Here is a 21,175-nt window from a genome sequence, read left to right on the forward strand (position 1 = left end):
GATTTGAATGGGAATCCTGAGAGCAGGTGAGATGGTGGAGATAGAGGAAGTGGGTATCAAAAAACAAATTTTAAGTTTCTCATGATCATCTTATAGTGACCCTGCTGTGAGAAAGAGGATCAATAAGAAAAACCTTGGAACTGGCTAAACAAAGTATAGGAAAAAAATCTAGGAGTGAGGTGAGGAGATGCAGCTTGAATAAAACAAGCCATATCAAGAGAGAAAAGTCTGGTTTTTAGGCCAGTTGAATGCTAAAAACTTGATTCAGTCTATGCCATGCAGCCCCTGTGTGATACAGTGAGTTTAAACTAACATTAATCAGTAAACTAACATGCAATCAGTATTTGTGTTTGTTACTTTTTTTGGACATGCAATAAATTAATCCACAGTCTGATTTAAGAAATGTTCCCCAGAAAAATGAAAGTTATTCTCTGGACATGCAAAGTGCTGTAAAGCCCCTAATTAAATGGGTAGTATCTAAAGTAATATCTTGCTTCAGTCCTTTGTCCAGAAAGCAGTCATAGTCTTTCCTCTTTAAAGTGGTGCTGTGAGGAAACTTGTATGAATAAATGCAGAGGGTCTAGTAATACCAGTACATTCGTGGTTTTGGTTCTGGAGGGAAAGAGAAAGCACTTATTTTCACTACTGTTACAGTACATTAATGGCAAAAATGCCAGATATTTCGGAGAAAAAAACTGATAGCAGCTTCCTCAGAATTAAAATAGATTTTGCCTAGCAGTCTTCTCTGGTTTTATTCAACTGTATCAGCCAATCTAATAAAACATACACTTTTCTTCTACAAACTTTGACTTGGTCATATCTGTTGACCTGCAACAATATTACTACCCTGTATGTGTCTATGCACACTGTATATTTGAAACACTAGATAAACTGCAAAACTGTGATTTACAAAGGAACATTACCTGGAGACAGTATTTAATTTCAGAAGGGTATGCATTTCTGCATATACATATATATTTATGTATACACATTATACTACACTCTTAATAAACAAGTATAATGTAGTGACATGTGAACATATTTTTATGCATAGTAGATGGAAGGGGGGAAAAAACAGGGAATTTTTAAATTATCTTCTGCTTTCATTTCAGTAATTGAGGAGTTTGTGTTAGTGGTGGGAAAGGATGTAATGGTTTGATTTGGACTATTAATTACTATATCAGCTGGATTCTGAATGGTTAAATATTCTGTTTTCATCCCTCACTGAAGACTTTTTCAAATTGTAGAATTTGTTTTGGGAATAAATTAGGCTTTGCTGTCAGTGGATGTTTCTTACCTTGGTGTTCAAGTACTGGTAGAGGAAGGCAGTCCTCATTTATATGCATTTTGAATATTTCTTTTTGGCTATCTTCAGGTTTCTGTATGCACAGTTGCTATGATTTTGAATTTCCTTATGAACTGCAGAGGGAGAAGTTTTCATCTCTTGTTTATTGAGTTCTGGCATGGGGAGCCAGTTAACTGAGATTTGATGTTGCACTCTGGTTTGTTTGTTGGATCAATGCTTTGTTGATTGCGTCATGTGGTCTTGTGTTAGATCTTTTGTTACTTTTGGCATACATTTTTGCTCCTCATTAAGTTAGAAGGCTTTTTAAACCATAAACCATAAATATTAGACTCAGCATATACCTGAAGTCACCATTTCTAGTCATCATTCTGATATCCACATGTGAAAATTTCTGTCTCACTAAGTCAAACATGAAACATATTGGGTTGTTCAGCTGTGTTCTTTGAACATAGGACTAGACTGAGGCTGGGTGAAGCTGTAGGTTTTTTGCTGCATCTCCTATGTGCAGCATCAGAGTTGTATGCAACTTTGATTTTGGCACTGCTTAGCATTTTTGATCTAGTAAGAAGTCTTTTGAATGTATAATTAAACGTGTTGTCAAAGACTAATGAGATCTCCATCAGCATTAAATTAAAAGCCTAATTATGTGCAAGCTAAGACCCTTATTTTAAAGGGGGGGGGGGGGGGGGTGAGTTTCCAAAAGGTTCACTCCAGGTTCACTCCACTGTTGCACAAATAGCCTGACAGGGATGACAAACTGCAACAGGTCTTCCTCTACAACATCCCCAGTCTAACAGCCTAGTAGGATTCCAGGAAGGCAGATACTCCATACCATGAGTCTGTGCCTAGGAAGCATCCCTTGCTCAGCCAGGGTTAAGAGACAATTTGACTGATATTATGAGCTATTTGTTAAAACAGAAGATGGCACACACTGATGCTGAGTGTGACTTCCCTTTTATGCAGAAGTCCCGTTATAAAGTACTTGTTATTTATAACAAGTGACATTTTAAAGTGGTCTTGTCTGCACTCTGAAATTACAGACTTACAGACCTGTTTTTTTTTGTTTGGTAGTAGGGCTTTATTGTTTTGCAAAAATATGTGTCTTCTGAAGGGATTTAGTATAGGAAACTACTGGCTTTGTTGGAATTTAGTTTTTGCTTTTAAGCTGGCGGGCAAATACATGATTCATGTGTATTTGCAAATGTATGCTTCACAAGTATTATGTTTCAGAGTTGATAAAGTTTATATATTCCAAATGACTGAGAAGGAGGAACTAACAGAGTACAGATTTCCTAGGGGGACAACGCACTAGAACTGATCCTTCCCACTTGCAGGAACAGAAATGCTGGACATTTAGTGTTATTTGCTCCATCCCTCAATAATGATAATGTCATGTGGTATAAAGCCAACATTTGATGAAATGGACATTCTTGAGTGATTTTTTTTTTTTTTTTCAATAATGTTTGATCTGAATAGGAATGATTTGAGCATTGTGTTTTCAAATGTTTACTTAGGGAATATTACATTACCATGGTGAAATGGGTAAGCAATACTAAGGCTGTGGTGAGATGGTTAAACAGACCTCAGAATCACTCCATCCTTACAGTTTGTGAAGCCACAACTGGGGCTTGCAGCAAGGTAAGTTGGATTTTTCCTATGCTTTCTATGCTCTTTTTTCAAGGTTTCTCCCTGCATTTTGTCTTCACATTCAGAAAAAGAATTTCGGACATCAGTTTGCAAATGCAGCAGTTGCAAGCTGAATATAATTTAACATAAGAATATAATTCAATATAAGTCAACAGGGAGGAAATGGATGTAAGAAAACTCCAAATCTGGTGAAATTATTTCATGTAATTAGCAACTTTGAGTGATCTCTCCAGAATTATGAAGCTTCATCCATTCATTAACTTCAGTGGAAACTGCGGTTGCTGAACATCATGTACTTTGGATGCAACTAATGCAGTGACAAGTTTGTCTTCCATCAGATATTTTCAGCTGCCTGATTTTTCCTCTCTCCCCCTACAGACTTTCATTTCAGATCTTTCTGTCTCTCACAGCCTAAATATGTTTACGGGGAAGGTGTACAATTCCAGTAATTCCTGCAAATTTCACAGCAGAATTAAATAACTTTAGGAAAAAAAGTTATTGAAAAAAAAATGAAAAGCAACAGGGATATTATATTCTGAATATAAGCCAAGCTGAAATACGTTTTTTTGTTTGAATTCAGCAACATCCCATCCCTTGACCCAGACTTTGACTTCTGACACTTTTGCATTACATCTCTCCATTTTCACAGTCAATCTTGCATCTTGAATGCAGTTGGCCACTTTCCCATTCTGAGTCACGATCTCTTCCCAGAATAAGCTAAAAGTGTAAATATTTTCTATACATACTAATATCAGTACCAGCAAATGCTCCGCAGTAGAGGGTATAATTTGGCAGTAGAAATGGTTATGAGTGATTAATGCAGGTATAAGTTTGGCCTATGAGTCAAAAGGTTCCCATCAGTGTCTACTACTGAAGTCAGTCATGTTAAAGTATTAGGGATTATTTCTGAGCTTGTCTGCTTCTTTTGGTACGTAGTGCAAGTTGCTTTTCCTGATGCAGAAACTGCATGTAAGTCCCCAAACCATAGGTTAAGACTGTGAACATGGAGATTTGTTAATTTGCTTGCTTTTTATCTGGTTTCTCTAAGCTTTGTGCTCTTTTATTAAGAAAGTCAGTCGTGAACCTCTGTGAGCAGTCGCTTCTGGAAGGAAACCATTATGTGCTTCAAAGTACTGTCATCCAGAGCATAATATAAGGCAGCGAGAATAAGTCCCGCTCCAGAAAAATTACAGTGCACTGAAGGATCTTTTTAGGTGTGAGAGGAAGGGTAGCAATACAGTATCACTGTAGTGGGTGCAGCTCAGACCCCGCTCATGCTTGTAACCCTGCTGGTTCCTACATTGCATCGAATAGAACAAGGTGATGTTCTTGAATTCAGTAATGGATGAGAAAAGGGGCTTTGTTGTGAGAATTTAATGTTGTATCACACCATTTTAATTCAACTGTAGACCTTTTTTTTTTTCCCCCTAGCATTTTTGTTCTCAATTCCAAAAAGTACTGTATAAAACCAGCTGCTCTAGTAGCTACAGGGTTTTAATTTTTCGGGCTGTATATGTACAGATGCTTCTGCAGCTAATAAGTTTTGATTACTTTAGTGTGACTGTGACAGTTTACAGCAGTTGATGTGTTTTTTTTCCAGGAATGCATGCACAGTGTCTGGTTGAGGTTTTGGTTTTTTTTTTTTTACATGACATGATATAAAATATAAGTGACAAATAAAAAGCAATCATTTGAGGTTGTTTTTTTTTTTCTCTTCACTTATGCCACAGTACAGCTCATTAAAGCAAGGGATGGTGATTTGAGAAGGTCTCACAATTTGAGATTGATGCTGGCTGTTTGCATGGTGTTGGTGAAGGACCTAAAACATCCAGTTGTCAGATGATGCCTAGAGGTAGAAAACTAATAGAACTGCCTGTGTAAAGCTTCTTGATAGCTAACCAGAAAGGACTGAAAAAGGCATTTTTAGGTCTCCATGGTGTTCTACCCAAAGCTCTGAATAAAGCAGCTGACTCTCTAATTAAATTATCGTTTATTTCAGTGTGTCAATGAAGAGATGTGAAGATTGTAACACAGTAGAAGAAAACCTCATGAAATAGCTAGAGACCTTTATTATTAAGAATGTGGGAAATACTTTTTATCTATAGTTGTTCCATAAAAAAAAATTTTTCTTTTTCTTTTTTTGTAGAAATATGAAATGCAGTCAGACCTCTGGCTTCCTAAACAGGTATAGTATAAATGCTATTTCTGTATGTATGAGTAAGTGATTTGCTTTATTTAATTATATTTTAATAATTTTTATTTAACCACATTACTTATTATATTTATTACATAAATTTCTGTTTCCTTGTGTTATTTTATAAGCTATTAAAATCTATTCCTTTTCAAATTTAATAATTTCTAGGATCCTAAATTAATTTAACAGCTGAGGAGTATAGCAGTGTCTGTCTAAGCATTCAAACATCAGCTTGTTTCTCTGGTAGTGGGAATCCCACCACTTAGCATCACACGGAGGACATTTTGCTATCTAGCTGACCGTGTCAGCTGTGGAAAGAGACATGTACTTCCAGCGAGCAATTCAGCCCTTTGAACTGAGACACCTGTCTGGGTTTCACTGGCAATATTCCCTTCAGTTCCCAATCTCTCTGCATTCAGTTAAGTAAGCACTTAGATAACTGCTGATTAACTACCTACCTAACTCTTGGATGGTTAAAGATAAATCAGACAAATCCCATTTCAGGCATTTCCTATATACTGTGCTGATTTTTTTCTCATTAAAAAATAATCTCACCAAATTAGGCCCCAGGGAGTTCAAAGATTAGAGGTTATAACTTCTCTAATTGGAATGCATAAGAATAATATTTCTAAATTCATACCCAAAACAATATGTTGATCTAATATGTCAGCAAATTATTCCATTTCCATAGTTTCAGAAGAGCTGTCCAATAAATGAGTGAAACACATTCTATTTAAAATACGTTTCAGGCTTCATTTTGCAATGTGCAAATGAGAAATATTTTTTTTCTTAGATATGATTTTATAGCAAGCCATTTTCCTTTAATAATTCAAATAAGAAATCATTGTTAAAACACTGTGCTTTTATAGCAAGCCCATTTCCTTTCATACCTCTGTATAAAGTTAGACGTGGAGAGATAGTCTCACATCAGGCTACAATTTGTGGTAAGACCATGATTCAGAATATCATTTTGATTATTTTTGCCATACAACTTTATCAAAATCAGTGAGCATTAAGTAACGTTTTGTTGAGTCCAGGCCATGGAAACATTTATACTCAGCACTAGTAGGACTTACCTCTGTCATTAATTGTATGTCTGTGAACAAATGTATCCTGTAAAGTCCTTCTGCATTAGGGATGAGACTTCTAGAACTTTCACTGGGAGGTGGAGTTTTGCAAGGGCTGCAGTCCATGCTTCCAGACAAGACTGTGCAATGGTAACTACTGCCATAAACTCTGTTTAGCTTTAGCCACCATGTTTTTGTTAATCTTTGCAGAATATATTGAAAAGCTAAGGATTTTTCTCCAATTTTCTTATGAACACAGCAACTACCAGAACCAAGAAGACGAAAAAGCTAAGCTGATGCTTTATTAAGAATTTTAATGAAAGTGTGACATACTAATGCAATCTTACATTTATAGAATGAAGAACCAGTTTTCTCCAAGGATGGCAGTAAGTTCTTCATGACTGTCCCAGTGAAGCAGGGAGGCCGAGGTGAATTTCACCACATCGCCATGTTTATTGTTCAGGTAAGATTTTGGTTCAGGCTATTTTTAATATCCTACTCATTCTCTAGGACTTCTATTTAGGATGCATGAGACAAGCAAAGGCTTGCACTTCAGTAGATTCTGAACACTTGTGTCGTCATCATTTTTCCTGTCCAGGTTGTCTCTTGGTGCAGAGAGGCATATTTGTAATGTCTTACAGAACAAGTGGTGCTCCTTCCCTTTTCTTAGACCTGTTCTGTGGTGGCATGCAAGGTCTGTAAATGAAAGGTACTTCCAAAGTACTCTGTCTGGAATATTTCATGTTTTCTTTGTACCTCTGTAGTCAAGCAGAGATGTTTTCTTGTAGAACTTTTCTGTCAATAATGTTTCATAACCACAGAAATTCAAGGGACCTGCAAAACCACTCATTTTAACCTCTTATATACACTATATCTGCATACATATAATATTAAATGTCAATTCAGAATATTCAAAATCTAGTCTTACAACAGTAAAGGGAGGCAATACCCAAAACTTAAAATTTTGTGAAACTTAGGACTGTTTATTACCCTTTGCAACATTTTCCAGTGGCTTCCATTTCCCGGGGTCATTACTTTTTCCAAAGAAGAATCTGAAAGAAGATAAATTTCCGCTATGACTTTGAAGGTCACCAGTATGAAGTAGTGATGAACTAATAAAGGAAATTATGTTCTGGAATGGAACACTCCAAGGCATCTATTTAAATCAGCAGAGCATTAATCCAGGTACTTTAGCTGAGCCGTATGATGAGGAGGGATTATTAAGGTACCCAAAACATCAAAATAGCAGACCTGGCACCAGGCAATTCTATAATCTCCCTTTATGACAGTGTTCTGGTATGAACATTATTAAGTCTGAAATATATTCACTGTGATCTTCAGACAGAACAAGAGCAAAAGGTCTTTAATGAAAATTTAACCTGAAGAAGCAAGAACAAGATACTCATTCACTACAGTAAATATATCAAGAAAGAATCAGAAAAAATAAGGATCAAAGACGTGTCAGAGTTTATCTTTTAATGAAAACAGTAACTCAGATGACAAGCTGGTAAATGTATATTAATATAATAACCACAGAAAAATTCACCCTGGAGAAAAAAAAAACATTTATTCAATCAAGTCTTATTTTGGATTCTTTCCCAATATGAATAAGAATCTTTAAAACACATGAAATGATAGTGATGTAAATCTGAAAATTAACTTGCAGCATTCACAAGGATGTTAGAGATACACTTGAATTTGCCTTAAACCTATTTCTGGGCTACTAAAGAGCCCAGAAAACTTGATCCTAATTCAGGAAAATATTTAAGCAAAAAATTAAGCTCACTCAGTTAGATAGTTAAATATATACCTACTTTTAAATACATGTTTTAATCCCTCCAGAGTAATGTTTAAAGTCAAGCTTACGATGAAGAGTTTAGTTTTCTATCCAATTTATGCCAAATTAGAGCCCTGAGTGCTGTACAGCTCCAAAAAGCAAAAATATTTCTAGTTTAACCACCATCACCATGAATAAACAAATCCGAATGGTATCACCAATGACAAATTTGACTTTGTCTGGGAAGAAGAGAAAATGTGGTATCCAATGGATCACCCATTATTCATCAATAAGCAACATTCTGTGTGGTAATGTGGCTTATACAGAGCAATAAAAGACAGGAGATATGTTTATATGATGTATTTTATACACTGCATTAATCCGATTGTCCATTATTTCTAAAGCAAACATGGAGGCATAAAAATTATATTAACCATAGCACATAAAGTCTTTTGTCCCATTAGATATTTGTTATACCTTGTGGGAGCCACAGCAGCATAAGAGTTGTCCTGCAGAATTCAAAGCAGTCAGCAGGTCACTGGTACCCAAATGGTCACAGTTTCTCATTATGGAGCTCAAATAACAACGGAATTTGGCATTCAGGTTCTCTTTACTTCTCTGTACTACTCAGTATAGTTATTAGCTCATTAAGAGAAATCAGCCTTCTTGTGCAAGAAAGTTAAAACACAGAACCAACATAAAGACAGAGCAACAAGTAAATTTTAAGGGCCTGCTTTAGATTAATCACTGAGGATTATTTGTCAGTCTTAGAACAAGTGCTGACAAATTATGGTCTTTCTTGGGCTGCATTTCTTTGACTTTACTTTAGAAAAGCATGTGTCAATGGTAAAACAGAAGCAGGTTAGCAGAACCATCTAATTAAATTTTGCAAGGGGAGGTTACTGCTTAAAAGTCTGTTTTCTATTCTATGTTATTTTCTGTCTGAATGTAGAGAGCTGGATGTGTGTTTTATTGTTCTCAAATGCTTATAATAAATTCTGAAATGTTTTAAAAAACTAGTCTCAAAATGGGATTGGCTCGTATTATGTATCTAGAAATTTCTTACATGGGGTTTTCAACTCTAGAAAGTCTCTTTTTTCCAACCACAAAATAAGAATTACACAGTCACTTTAACGGATCAAGGCAAGAACTTCCTGCAAGCTTTATAAATTATGTATTATGGCCGTAACCTTGAAAAATAACCGTGTTTATTAACGCTTGGCTGGTCTTTTTATTCTCTTTCTTGTTAGATTCTGTGATCTCAATACTTAAATATCTCTTTCAATAGTTGCAGCTTCTCTCTCTCTGGATAACACTAATAAATCACTAATTTATATTTTAATCATTCTTGGAGACAGCATTAAGTATCAGAATCTCATGAAAAAGGGAATACTCATCAGAAACACATGTGCAGCACTTAGTATAATGTCCTGATTTCAGCTGGTACTTGCAAGGCTTGTCATAGAGACTTGTTTCTTCCAGATATGTCTCATCGATATCCTTGAGCATTTTCTGCTTTCTAGTGACTGCTGCTCTTGATGTAGAGCTCAGACTTTACAGCATAGAGTTCAGAAATACGGGGATTAAAAAAGAACTTTTTGCCTTTATGACTTTCCATGGGCCACATAACCGCTGAGGCCACAGTGATTAGGTATGCTGTGGTGCTTTGGATTTACAGGACATGAGGTCAGAAAGCACCATTGCATCACCATCGGACCTAATTTGTAATTCCTGCTACTCAGTTTTGCCCCCTAAAGCAGAAACATAAGCCAGAGTATCACCTTTTTCCTTTAGGAAGCTTGTCTTGAATTTGAAAACGACAAGTTTTTATATATAGGCCAAGCATCATAACCCTTGTGTACAGAAAAAAACAGTTTAAGTATGCTCACACTGTATTATAGTGAGGGTTGAACTTCTAATCTTCAATAGCCTAAGCGATAATTTTACTTTTGTACTTGGAAGCAATCTCAAATGAGCTTCTCACTCTTCAGTATCCATTGTTTTTAATGTGTGTCTGATGAGGAGTCTGCTGCATCTTACAGCCAAAGAGTAGGGTTTTGCCTGGAGGTAGATATCCATTGCGTCCTGATGTTTCCTAATTCAGTTCCTGGTGCACTGGTTGAGGACAAAACTGCCATCATGTTCTTTGAGAGAGGTTTTGAATTTCACCTAGTAGCATTTATTTTCTTAGGCTCACATTGGGAGAGAAATAATTTATGAGAAGGAGCAAAGGGTGCTCCCCAACATGTAAGCATTTGGTTCAGCTGCTAAAATTTGGAGCTACTCTTAGACTCTCCTTATAGACCCTGGATAAAGAGGGGCTTCTCCAGAATGCATGGTGGAGCAGGGGCTTCAACTAGAGAACTGAGTGGTGCATTTCTCGTACAGGTTTGCCTGCCTCCTTGTATGACTTTGGTGCTCATGACCATGACCTGTCTTGTCACAGCATCTTTGCAGTATTCTGGGCTCAGTAGAAGCATGATAAATGTGAAAACCTGGTGAGCTCACTCTGGTCCAGAGTTTTGGTTACAGGGGTCTGAGTCGGATTCCCTGCTATACCACTGTGAAGGAAAAAAAATACTAAGAGAAACAAAATATGTGTAATGACAAGGTCCTTACCTTGAAGTATGTGACTTCTACTTTTTGCTAGCATATGACAAAAAAATTGCGATGATAACTGAGATGGTTTTAATGACTTTGAAAGTTTATATATGGAAGGGAAAGGATACAGACCTGTCAAAATGTCAGATTTGTACTTTAAAGATGTTATGTTGCATATTTAAGTTTAAAAAGATGGAATTAGTAATGATATGTGCAGACAATCCCACTAGGCAAAGAAAAATGTACCAAGTAAGGTGAAAGTTAATGTTTTCCATCTCTATGCAGGCTAAAAGTGAACAAATCAGTGTGAGACACCTGACATCAGGAAACTGGGAAGTTATAAAAATCCTGGCATATGATGAAAATACTCAAAAGATGTAAGCACTATTCTCTTTGTCTGTTTATGAAAATATCTGTTAATAAAGTGGAGTCCACTTACCTGGAAATGGCATATATGAAATTAACCAACAATGTTTCTTTCATTTTTGAGCATTGCTATAAATTTGACATTCTTGAGTACATAAAAAGCAGTTGTAAGACAATTTATCTGCCAGTTTTTATGCAGACGGAAAAGGAGAATACCATGACATAGCTGACTCACTGAATTTTTTTAAAATAAAAGAAGTCAACACACAATGCAGCAATAATAACATTTTGGTGACACAGTCATAGTACTTGATAAACCCCAACATCTTCAGGGTTTATGCTTACTTGGTTAATGTATGAGGATTCTGGACATTGGGGATCTGATTGAACCTCATAAATTAATTATATAGAGAATTTATCCAAACCCCTGATTCTTACCCAATTTACTCAGATATGAATCTTTCTGAAACCCATCTTAGTGTTATACTGGGAATGAAATTCAGCACATGCTTGGTGATTTTTTAGACCAGTACAGAACTGACAAAACATCTGAAGCCTCCGTGTGACTTTAGTGGATCTTGGTTAATATTCACATATATATGCACATGGCAAAAAATAAATAGCAGTATCTACTTCTGATTTTCTTTAAAATAAATGGTATTTCAGCAAGGACCTTTCTGAGGTTGCAACAATGCCTGTCATCTCCACTGGCACTGGAGAAACAGCCTTTCTGACAAGTCATACAATCATAGAATCATAGCATCATAGAGTAGTTAGGTTGGAAAGGACCTTAAGATCATGTAGTTCCAGCCCCCCTGCCATGGGGGGCACTGCCATGCCACTAAAACATCCCACCCAAGGCTCTGTCCAATCTGGCCTTGAACAGCACCAGGGGTGGAGCATTCACAACTTTCCTGGGCAACCCATTTCAGTGCCTCACCACCCCAACAGGAAAGAATTTCCTTCTTATATCCAATCTAAACTTCCCCTATTTAAGTTTTAACCCGTTACCCCTTCTCCTGTCACTACAGAGTTCCTCCCCTGCATCCCTATAGCCCCCCTTCAGATCCCAGAAAGCTGCTATGAGGTCTCCACGCAGCCTTCTCTTCTCCAGGCTAATCACCCCCAACTTCCTCAGCCTGTCTTCATACAGGAGGTGCTCCAGCCCCCTGATCATCCTTGTGGCCCTCCTCTGGACTTGTTCCAACAGTTCCATGTCCTTTTTATGTTGAGGACACCAGAACTGCACACAGTACTCCAAGTGAGGTCTCACAAGAGCAGAGTAAAGGGGCAGGATAACCTCCTTGGACCTGCTGGTCATGCTTCTTTTGATGCAGCCCAGGATATGGTTGTCATTCTGGGCTGCGAGCGCACAATGAAGCCAGCTCATGTTTATTTTCTCATCAGCCAAGTCCTTCAAGGCAGGGCTGCTCTGAATCTTTTCACTGCCCAACCTGTAGCTGTGCCTGGGATTGCTCTGACCCAGGTGTAGGACCTTGCACTTGGCATGGTTAAACTTCATAAGGCTGGCATCAGCCCACCTCACAAGCATGTCAGGGTCCCTCTGGATGTCATTCCTTCCCTCCAGCATATCAACCGAACCACACAGCTTGGCGTCATCGGCCAACTTGCTGAGGGCGCACTCAATCCCACTGTCCATGTCAGCGACAAAAATGTTGAACAAGGCCGGTCCTAACGCTGATCCCTGAGGGACACCACTCGTTACTGGTCTCCAGCTGGACAATGAGCCATTAACCACAACTCTTTGCATGCAGCCATCCAGCCAGTTCTTTACCCATCGAGTGGTCCATCCATCAAATTGATGTCTCTCCAATTTAGAGACAAGGATGTTGTGTGGGACAGTGTCAAACGCTTTGCACAAGTCCAGGTAGATGACATCAACTGCCCTACCCCTGTCCATCAGTTCCAGAGCCCTATCATAGAAGGCCACCAAATTGGTCCTTCCATGGTTTTTGCCATAGAGAATTTCTTGATACCTCTGTGGTGGCAGACTGCATGTGGGTTATCTCAGCCACTTGAGAGGACTTCCTCACCCTCCTTCTGTCTCTCAAGCAGAAGCATTGCTGGGATTTCAGCTCACACACACCAGGTATTTGTCCTGATTTTATTGCAGGAGCTCTACCAAGCCTTGCTTGAACACCAGCCTCGGGTGTTAGCTTCTATCCCTAAGTAGAAGAAGAAGTTGTTCTACAGTTCAAAATGACTTTTGGGTATCATAAAACTATAATTTCATTAGGACCTTTTTCTACTCCTTGGATTTATATTGCAAACTTCTACAGTGAAAGAAAAACTTTCTCTTCTGTGTTTATAATATGCAGAAAGGGGTCCTGGCAGATACTGGAGACCCTAGGCATTACAGGAATTAAACCGTGAAATAATGTGTTCTTCATTTTTTTAATGCGAAATTATGTATCATCTGAAATAACTACTCTGTATTCTGGGTCTAAGTTTAATCTTGGGTCTTAGATATATATATATAAGTATTTGATTTTCGTGTATATTGGGGAATTTTTACTTTTTAAAAATTGTTATTTATAATGTCTCCCACTTCTCTAAACACCACCCAAATCATACAGTTTACCAAACTGAGTTTAACTTTGTGCATCTTTTGGGCACAGTTATTTCTTAAGCACAGAAGAATCCCCAAGAGGAAGACAGCTACATAGGTAAGGAGTACATGGGGCTGTGTTAATAGTGTCTACATTCCAAGTTGTAAGTGCTGTGATGATATTCTGCGAGCTTAAATGCTGCTTTGAGGTTTGGGTAATCATTTATACCATGTAAAAGTTATTACACTTGAACTGTAACAAGGAAAGACTAACAGGTTTTCAAAAGAATTCTGATGGTATTTTACATTTTTTAAAGAAAGAGAAAATATTTTAACACAAAATGCTTTTGCCATTTATGTATTCATTAGGCCTTTATGAGCATCTAAAAAGATAAACTTAATTATAAGCATGTAATATGACTGTGTTTTTAAAAGTAGTGAAAATCTTCTAAATAAAAATAATGTTTAGGGGATTTAATCATATAATTTAAAGTGCTTGAGCAAAGCACCTCATCCTTACACAAAGTTAATGAGGCTTTTCATTGTGTCCTACTACCACTGTTACCCCACAGCAGTGCCAGTTATTGGAACTCCAGTTCTGCTTTGGGCAGATATTGAATCCTGTCCGCATTACCAAGTGTACAGAATAGTAGTCTTCTGAGTCATCTGAAAACAGGTTACATCAGGCACAAAATAGGAGAGTGATATTTTGGCAAGTTTAGAGATTAAAACAAATTTTATCACTTTGAGGAGCTAATTCTTGGTTTATTGCGTATTATTATTCCAGCAGAAAATGTTTCTGATCAATTTTCTCTCCCCAGTGTATCAACAGTGGGATCATTGAATCGTCAGTGTCTCTCATGTAACTTCTTGAAAGACCAGTGCACATACTTCAGTGCAAAGTTTAGCCCCATGAATAGGCATTTTTTACTGCACTGTAAAGGTAAGTCAAATGTACAGTGTGTAATAGTACCATGTTTGCTTCTGAATTAATATATTCCCTTGAGAAGTGCATTAGGCGGGAGTCTAACATTTAGCTCAGTAGTAGATTACTCAGAAGTTCTGTACAGAGCTTATTGCAAGACTGTAAGTAAAGATGTTCTGTGTAAAAGGTAAATAACAAGTGATATCAGAAAGCTGCTCCAGTCCTAACCCTCAGTCCTGGAAAACAACACTGACTTTTAAATTTACCTAAATAAAAATCCTTCACCAAAGAATGTGGAATTTCTAGTGACAGTGCTGTGGTTCATAACAGCTTCATTATGTTATGTATTAAGATTGATCTTGTGCAACTATACCTGGTTAAAAAATGAGGGCTTGTTTTCTGTGTCTCTGTGTGTGTATACATATGTGTATGTACAGTATATCTATACACACTCACCCACATATGTATGTGTATGTGTATGTGTCTATTTACCAAAAACCAGGTATGGTTTAATCCACATAGGCAGATCCTCTTTATTGAAGTGATTGCAGTAAATAACATTAAACAGCTGTTTATTGTTAGCTGCATTCCAGCACCAGTTGGGTTCAGAGTTTCTATACAAACAGAAAACTAGAATTATCCCACAATGAGAAATTTATAACATACACTCAGCAAAAAACCACTGATAAATAAGTAAGATTGTAAAAACAGGTACAGAAAAGTCAATAAAGTGTATAGCTAGACCTGCTGACCTTGATTGAAACTTGCAGTATTTTGCAGACAACATTATTCCAGTATCTTTGCTCAACTAGCATCGGGTTGAAAAGAGTAGAACATAATTCTTCTGAAATACATGTGAATAGCCCATTCTATTTGCATGCATTTTTTCTTTTTCTTTTGCAACTGTACTTTTTTTTGGTTGGTTTGGTTGGTTGTTGGTTTTTTTTTCCACAAAAATAAAATATCTGCTGGCTTGAGAATTGGATCCATTCAAACAAACTATGAATATATATTGGGTAAAATAGTTTCTTGGGTTTGTGTGTGTGTGTGTGGAAATGCACCATAAATACATAGCTGATTAGAAAAAAAAAAAACATCAACTGTATGGTTTATACATGGTTATGTATATTCTGTGGCAGAAGTTACTGAGTTAATCCTGAGTTCCTTATCTAAATAAAGACTGCAATAGTAATGAGCTCCTCATGGTTTAAGCAGAGTTTTCCCTTGTGCTTGACATAGTCGTTACGGGGGAAGTCTCAGATTCCTGCAAGAGGGAGGGTTGGTAAATTGAAAAGAGCTTTTTACCCTGAATCAGCAATATTCTATGGCCCCAAGACGTAGCTTCTTATTATTTTAGCAAAGTATATTCAGCCGTAATTTTTAATCTCTTTCTTTGATATAAAAATGTAGATGCCAGTAGGAGGTTGCGCATGAAATTTCTCACAGGCTCATGACTTTCAGTGACTTTGCAGATGGCATTTCTCTGTTTGAGCTGATAAGACTGTAGATCATCCTCCCAGGGTTAAACCTACACTCCACTGCGATGAAACCAGTAGACTGCCCTAAGCTGCAGGTTTTGGACAGAGATGATAAAACAATGTCATTAAATTTTTCGTACCTCTAACATTAATATATAGTTGTCCATTTGGGGTCATTCAGAGGCCTTCTCTTGTGTTTTGTCAGAGCTTGACAATTACAATAGCATTGTGGCCCACATGTACTGCCACAGTTCTGCAAAGTGCCTGTGGTGGATTGGGTATTTGACAGTATCAAAGTTGATGGCAACATCACGATAGATCAGGTATTAAAACTCTTCTGTGGGGAGCTGCTTGTAACAGTAGAGGGTAAACTGGTCTGAGGAGACAAATGACACCACATCTATGTACATACACACTTGTTTGCCCACAACAAAGAGCCTGACTGAATTGTTACAAAAGCAGGTTGCCCATAAATATTGTTTGAGTACTCCGGACTGGTTTGATCTATTCAACTTTCAATTCCTTCACCTCCTGTTAACCCATGAGCAGCCTTATTAGGGTTTTTTCCATCTTAGTTACCCTCAGCTAAGAGATCTGTCTCAGTAGGCCATCTGTATCCATCTCCAGAGATGACTCTGACTGAGGAGTTACTTCTAGCCTGGTAGATGGAGGATTGACTCTATAGCTTCTCAGTTTTGGCAAGCACAACCTTTACATTTATTTTCCATGCTGCTTGTGGATTTTTCCATTAACAAATGTTAATCTCTCCACTCAAATAAGATTTTTCACAAAGGCAGTAATATGTTTTCAATTTTATACAGCAGGAAATAAGTTGTGGATTTAGTGTTAGTTATAGGAAGTCAATGGGAAATCCAAGTGTTGTGTGTAGTTCTGATGTGCTGTAATGCGATACCTGTAACACAAGTATGTCTTTTCTGATCATCTTTTTAATCTACTGTAATCTCCCTTTTTCAAAATCTGTTGTCGTCCTTCTATCTTTTAGTAAAACAAATAGAGCTAGCCTGGAAAAAAACATTGCTTTCCCCTCAAAAAATGGTCTTTCTTAAATCAAAGTTCAAAGCAAAATGACAAATTCAGAAGTAGTGAAAAGAGCTGGAAAAAAAAAAAACAAAACAAAAAGACAGCTGGATAAATTATCTTCTTGAAGAGCTAAGGCAGAAAGCTTTGATTTGTCAGCAATCTACCCATAAGATTTTTGTCAATAATCTCCCTTGAGGCAGAGAATGAAATTGATAAAAATCTTCAGTGGAGGCTGTCAGAGATTTTGAACGGCCTTGTGCTATTTAGCTCAGGTATTTAACTTTCCCTAGGCTCATGCCATAATTAATTGAGAGAGACAACCTCTCAGGATGACTCAAAACACATAAATTGAGCTCTGCTTCTGAGTTGCTTTCAAAGGAATTTTTTTTTCTCCAAAAAAGAGAAGTCTTAACTCCTAATTTCAGAGGGTCTATGCCTTCATCTGCCATGGTATCCTCAGGGACTTCAGCTTTTCTGCATCACCTTTACTAGCCCAGTAGTGACTGCATGTAATTTAAACTCTTGTCTCATCGAGATAAAACTGAGTTTCCCATCCACAAATTCCTTGTTGGGTGTGGGAAAGCAACATTTTCTTTTGCAAGTTTACACTGGGGGGATCCTCAGAGCAGGGACAGCAAACTCACTATACAGCTGAGTATAATGAATGTTTGGTCACCCCAGTTTCACACACTATCTTACACATTTGCACAGTACCTGTTGACATGGAGAATTATTCCTGGTGGTTTTAATTTCTTAGTTGTACAGGGAAAATATAGTATCTGACATTACCATGTAAGAAGGTTAGATAACATTACACCTAGATTTAACCATGACGCTGTTAGTTTTGCAGAGCTAGCGTACCAAAGGAGCTTCTTAAACAGATAATTTTTCAACACCTTTGTAGCTTTTCCATAGAAAATATATGTGAATATTATCATTAATGCACTTCCCAGTCAAGCTAAAGTTACTGTTTCTGAATGTCAAACTGTTATATTTTAGACCGTGCCATTAAGCGCCTCTGTAATTTTTAACTTCTTCACTTACAACTAAAACATGGAGATTATAAAAAAAAAAAAATCTCCTTCTGGATGCAGGGGTCTAGACTGCTTGCTGAACAGGCAAGTCTAGGCAACTCTGTTTCACTCTTTGTTGGTACAGCAGTCAAGTCCGTTCCCTTCCCAAGAGACACCAGTGGAGTTACTGCTGTTTGAAGGGTAGCATGTATATGGGTCTTCCAGGATCCATTCGTATGTGGTAACCAGTGTTCTCATTCTTTGTTACTGAAATGCTGAGTACTAGCTACCTCACACTTCCTCCTCTCTCCTTAAAACAGGGCCAGGTGTTCCAGTTGTTAGCGTGCACAGTACAAGTAATAATGCAAGTGAGTATTCCTTATGGAACAGGTATATTCTATTATTGTCTTTGATTGGTTTAGGGAGGGTTTGGGAAGGGAAAGGCAGTTACAAGTAAATGAAAACTAATATATAGCTCACTCATATAAAGTTATATTAATTAACTTTTAGCAGCATCCACATCTGCAAATGAGAAGGAAAGATAAGTTAATCAAATGATTAAAACTTTCCTAGCCTTTTGAATATGTTTTATGCTAAGTGCATCTCATTCATCTTCTGTTTACACTTGAGTTAATTAGATGGCAGGTTGGTCTGCATTCTTTTCATTTTCTATGTAAATTATGCTGCCATTACGATAGACCTTCTGTATTTTTAGAGATTATTTTAAAGTTACAGTCCAATTACCTTGAACTAAGGTATTGTGCTTGGATGATTGATCATAAAATCTGGCCTATGTACAATGGACTTAGTCCTTCTAATATTTCTGAAATCAGAGCAAGTGCACTCATATTTTCCATGATTGAAAAATCCAGGAATAACGGCTTTTAGGAGTATTTTTCAAATTTTACTCACTGTTTTCTGTATATTGACACTAAATCTATTGCTGTTCCCTGGCTGCATGAGGTGCTTTGTAATGAAAGACTGTATTTCAGCAGCAGAATTTTCCTCACTTAGGTGTTTCTCTGGTGCAGTAGAAGTAACAACCCTGCTACCTGCAGCTCCACTGTGATGCCACATAGCATGAAGGTGTGGGTTAGAGGAAAGGGAATATCTTTTCATTCAAAACCACTAAACTAATCCTTACATATCCTCATTTCATTCATTAGATTATCCCCAGGAGTTTTCCAGAATCCAAGAGTCCTGAGCTGTACTTGTCTGCATCCGATTTGTCATGGGCCAGTCACTGTTCACCATAACATTGGACCTAATCTTGCATGTTGAAGTAGCATACTGATCAATAGTATCCTATGAAGTGTTAATTAATGTCTGTACTTTGGCTTCTTTTCTTCTTGTTTGAATGTCTCTGTTAGTATTTGCAAAGCTCAGGGCCAGAGCACACCAAAACAAGGGAGTTTTATCAGACTCAAAGGATAGCTTCTGCTCAAAGTAAATTCATTGGCTTCTGTAGACCCAGTCAATTCTGTGAAGGTAGACTTCTGCTCTTCATTTTTGTATCTAAAATGCTGTTGATAGTGAATTATTGTAAAAGAGATTCACATACAAGCTCTTAGAGGAAAACCAAGCAAGTCAGGATAGAGGGATGTTGTTTGTTGTAACAAGAAACCACATAATAGGAGAGATCATTTACTATTAATGTTTCCATGCAAGATTAGATTATCCTCTTCAATTCATAAAAAAAAAATTATTTAATAATTACTTCAATTATTTGATCCTCAGACTGTAATTATACCATTTTGGTTGACTGCCCAGAACAAACATTCTCCTTAGATTATCCATTTTATCCCTAAGTAGAGGGTTTACTGTTTAATAAAAGAATATAAATTTTGGAAGCAACATTGGTAATTTGAGTAGAAAAGAAAAGAAAAAAAAAACCCAACTAATTAGTCATTCCTTCATGTGCAAAAGGATTGCTTCGAATCTGTCTGCAGCTTTAAACCAAAGTGAAGTCTTGCTCTTGGATGAAGTGCAGAAGACAGAGAAGAACATGAAGCACTTAATTGTGCTGGCTAAATATTGACTTGAATACGTAGCTTGAAAAGGATGCCTGCTTGAGGCTTAAGATATTGCCCAGCAGACTAGTCTTTTGCTGTAACAGCTGCTGTTAGTAACTGTCAGGGATACTAGTATTCATTTTTTTCATCAGCAATTTCATTGTTAGTGATAGATGAAAACAAAGCCAACTGAAGCCAGAAAATGGAATAGATGTATATGTTTTGAATTAAGCTGATTACTGGGTTCCTGAATTGCAAAGTAGTTGCATTATAAAAAAGTATTTACAGAAGGAATTCATTTACAAGATTTATTATTGCATATTTTCTCTTTTTCTTTCTTTTTCCTTTTTTTTTTTTTTAATTTAAATTTATCTCTGATGTGATGATTCTCCACACCTTCCAACTTGCTTTTTCTTCCTGCTTTCTGCAGAGTTCTACATTTTGGAAAATAATGCTGTATTGAAAGAAGCTGTTTTAAAAAAAAAGAATTCCAGGACTGAAATTAAAATGCTTCACATTGAGGATTACGGTAAATTTAGCAAAGTGTTATTTTACCAAACAAAAAACTTTCTTACAGTGTTACTGTTTTTTATCTGTGTAACTACCAGCCTTTAATGTTTTGCTCTTTTCTTAAAAGAACTCCCTTTACAGTTGTCACTGCCAAAAGATTTCACAGATCGAAACCAGTATGCCCTTCTATTAATCATGTAAGTATCTGTGTAGAATCACTCAAAATAATAAAAAAGTAGTTCATAGAAAATATTTAACTGTGAAATTAGAGTTTGGTTTTGGTTGTTGTTTAGTTTTTTTTTTTTACCTTCTTTAGGAAAATTACCTCATGGATTTGAGTTGATAAATCAAAAGGCTTGTGCTCAGGAAGATTTTGTTGTAAGTGCTGTCTGGTAGAGATGCCTGGGATTTTTTGAGCTTGTCAAACCTACCTCTATTTCATTGTGCTTTTATGTACATGAGACTGTGGTCCTGCTGATAGTGTAGCCGTGGGTAGTTCTGCAGTCTTTCCTGGACCCATACTGATCCCTACCCACAGAAGATCTCATTCAGAGCATACAATCCTTTTTATCCTTGATATAAATGGGTAGAGCTTCTAAGAAGGGCTCAGTTAAGATGCGTGAAGCAAAACTGCTTTTAGGAACACTGGAAAGGAGAAAAAAATATTTC

The 21,175-nt window shown here is 37.0% G+C and overlaps 1 protein-coding gene across 2 annotated transcripts in view; it reads left to right on the forward strand.

The window, feature by feature from the left end:
* Window positions 1-21,175, forward strand: part of DPP10 (dipeptidyl peptidase like 10) — a 563,994-nt gene that overhangs the window by 523,739 nt on the left and 19,080 nt on the right. For both annotated transcript variants that reach the window (XM_057424792.1, XM_057424790.1), the window contains exons 11-19: window positions 2,821-2,944; window positions 5,100-5,138; window positions 6,570-6,677; window positions 10,878-10,969; window positions 13,598-13,645; window positions 14,349-14,470; window positions 18,305-18,352; window positions 20,427-20,525; window positions 20,634-20,703. In XM_057424792.1, the coding sequence (XP_057280775.1) occupies window positions 2,821-2,944; window positions 5,100-5,138; window positions 6,570-6,677; window positions 10,878-10,969; window positions 13,598-13,645; window positions 14,349-14,470; window positions 18,305-18,352; window positions 20,427-20,525; window positions 20,634-20,703 (750 nt within the window). The remainder of the gene's footprint in view (window positions 1-2,820; window positions 2,945-5,099; window positions 5,139-6,569; window positions 6,678-10,877; window positions 10,970-13,597; window positions 13,646-14,348; window positions 14,471-18,304; window positions 18,353-20,426; window positions 20,526-20,633; window positions 20,704-21,175) is intronic.

This window comes from Pezoporus wallicus, unplaced genomic scaffold, assembly GCF_028554395.1.
Source record: "Pezoporus wallicus isolate ANWC-B61680 ecotype Strahan unplaced genomic scaffold, APGP_CSIRO_Pwel_v1 contig_8394, whole genome shotgun sequence".
NCBI lineage: Eukaryota > Metazoa > Chordata > Aves > Psittaciformes > Psittacidae > Pezoporus > Pezoporus wallicus.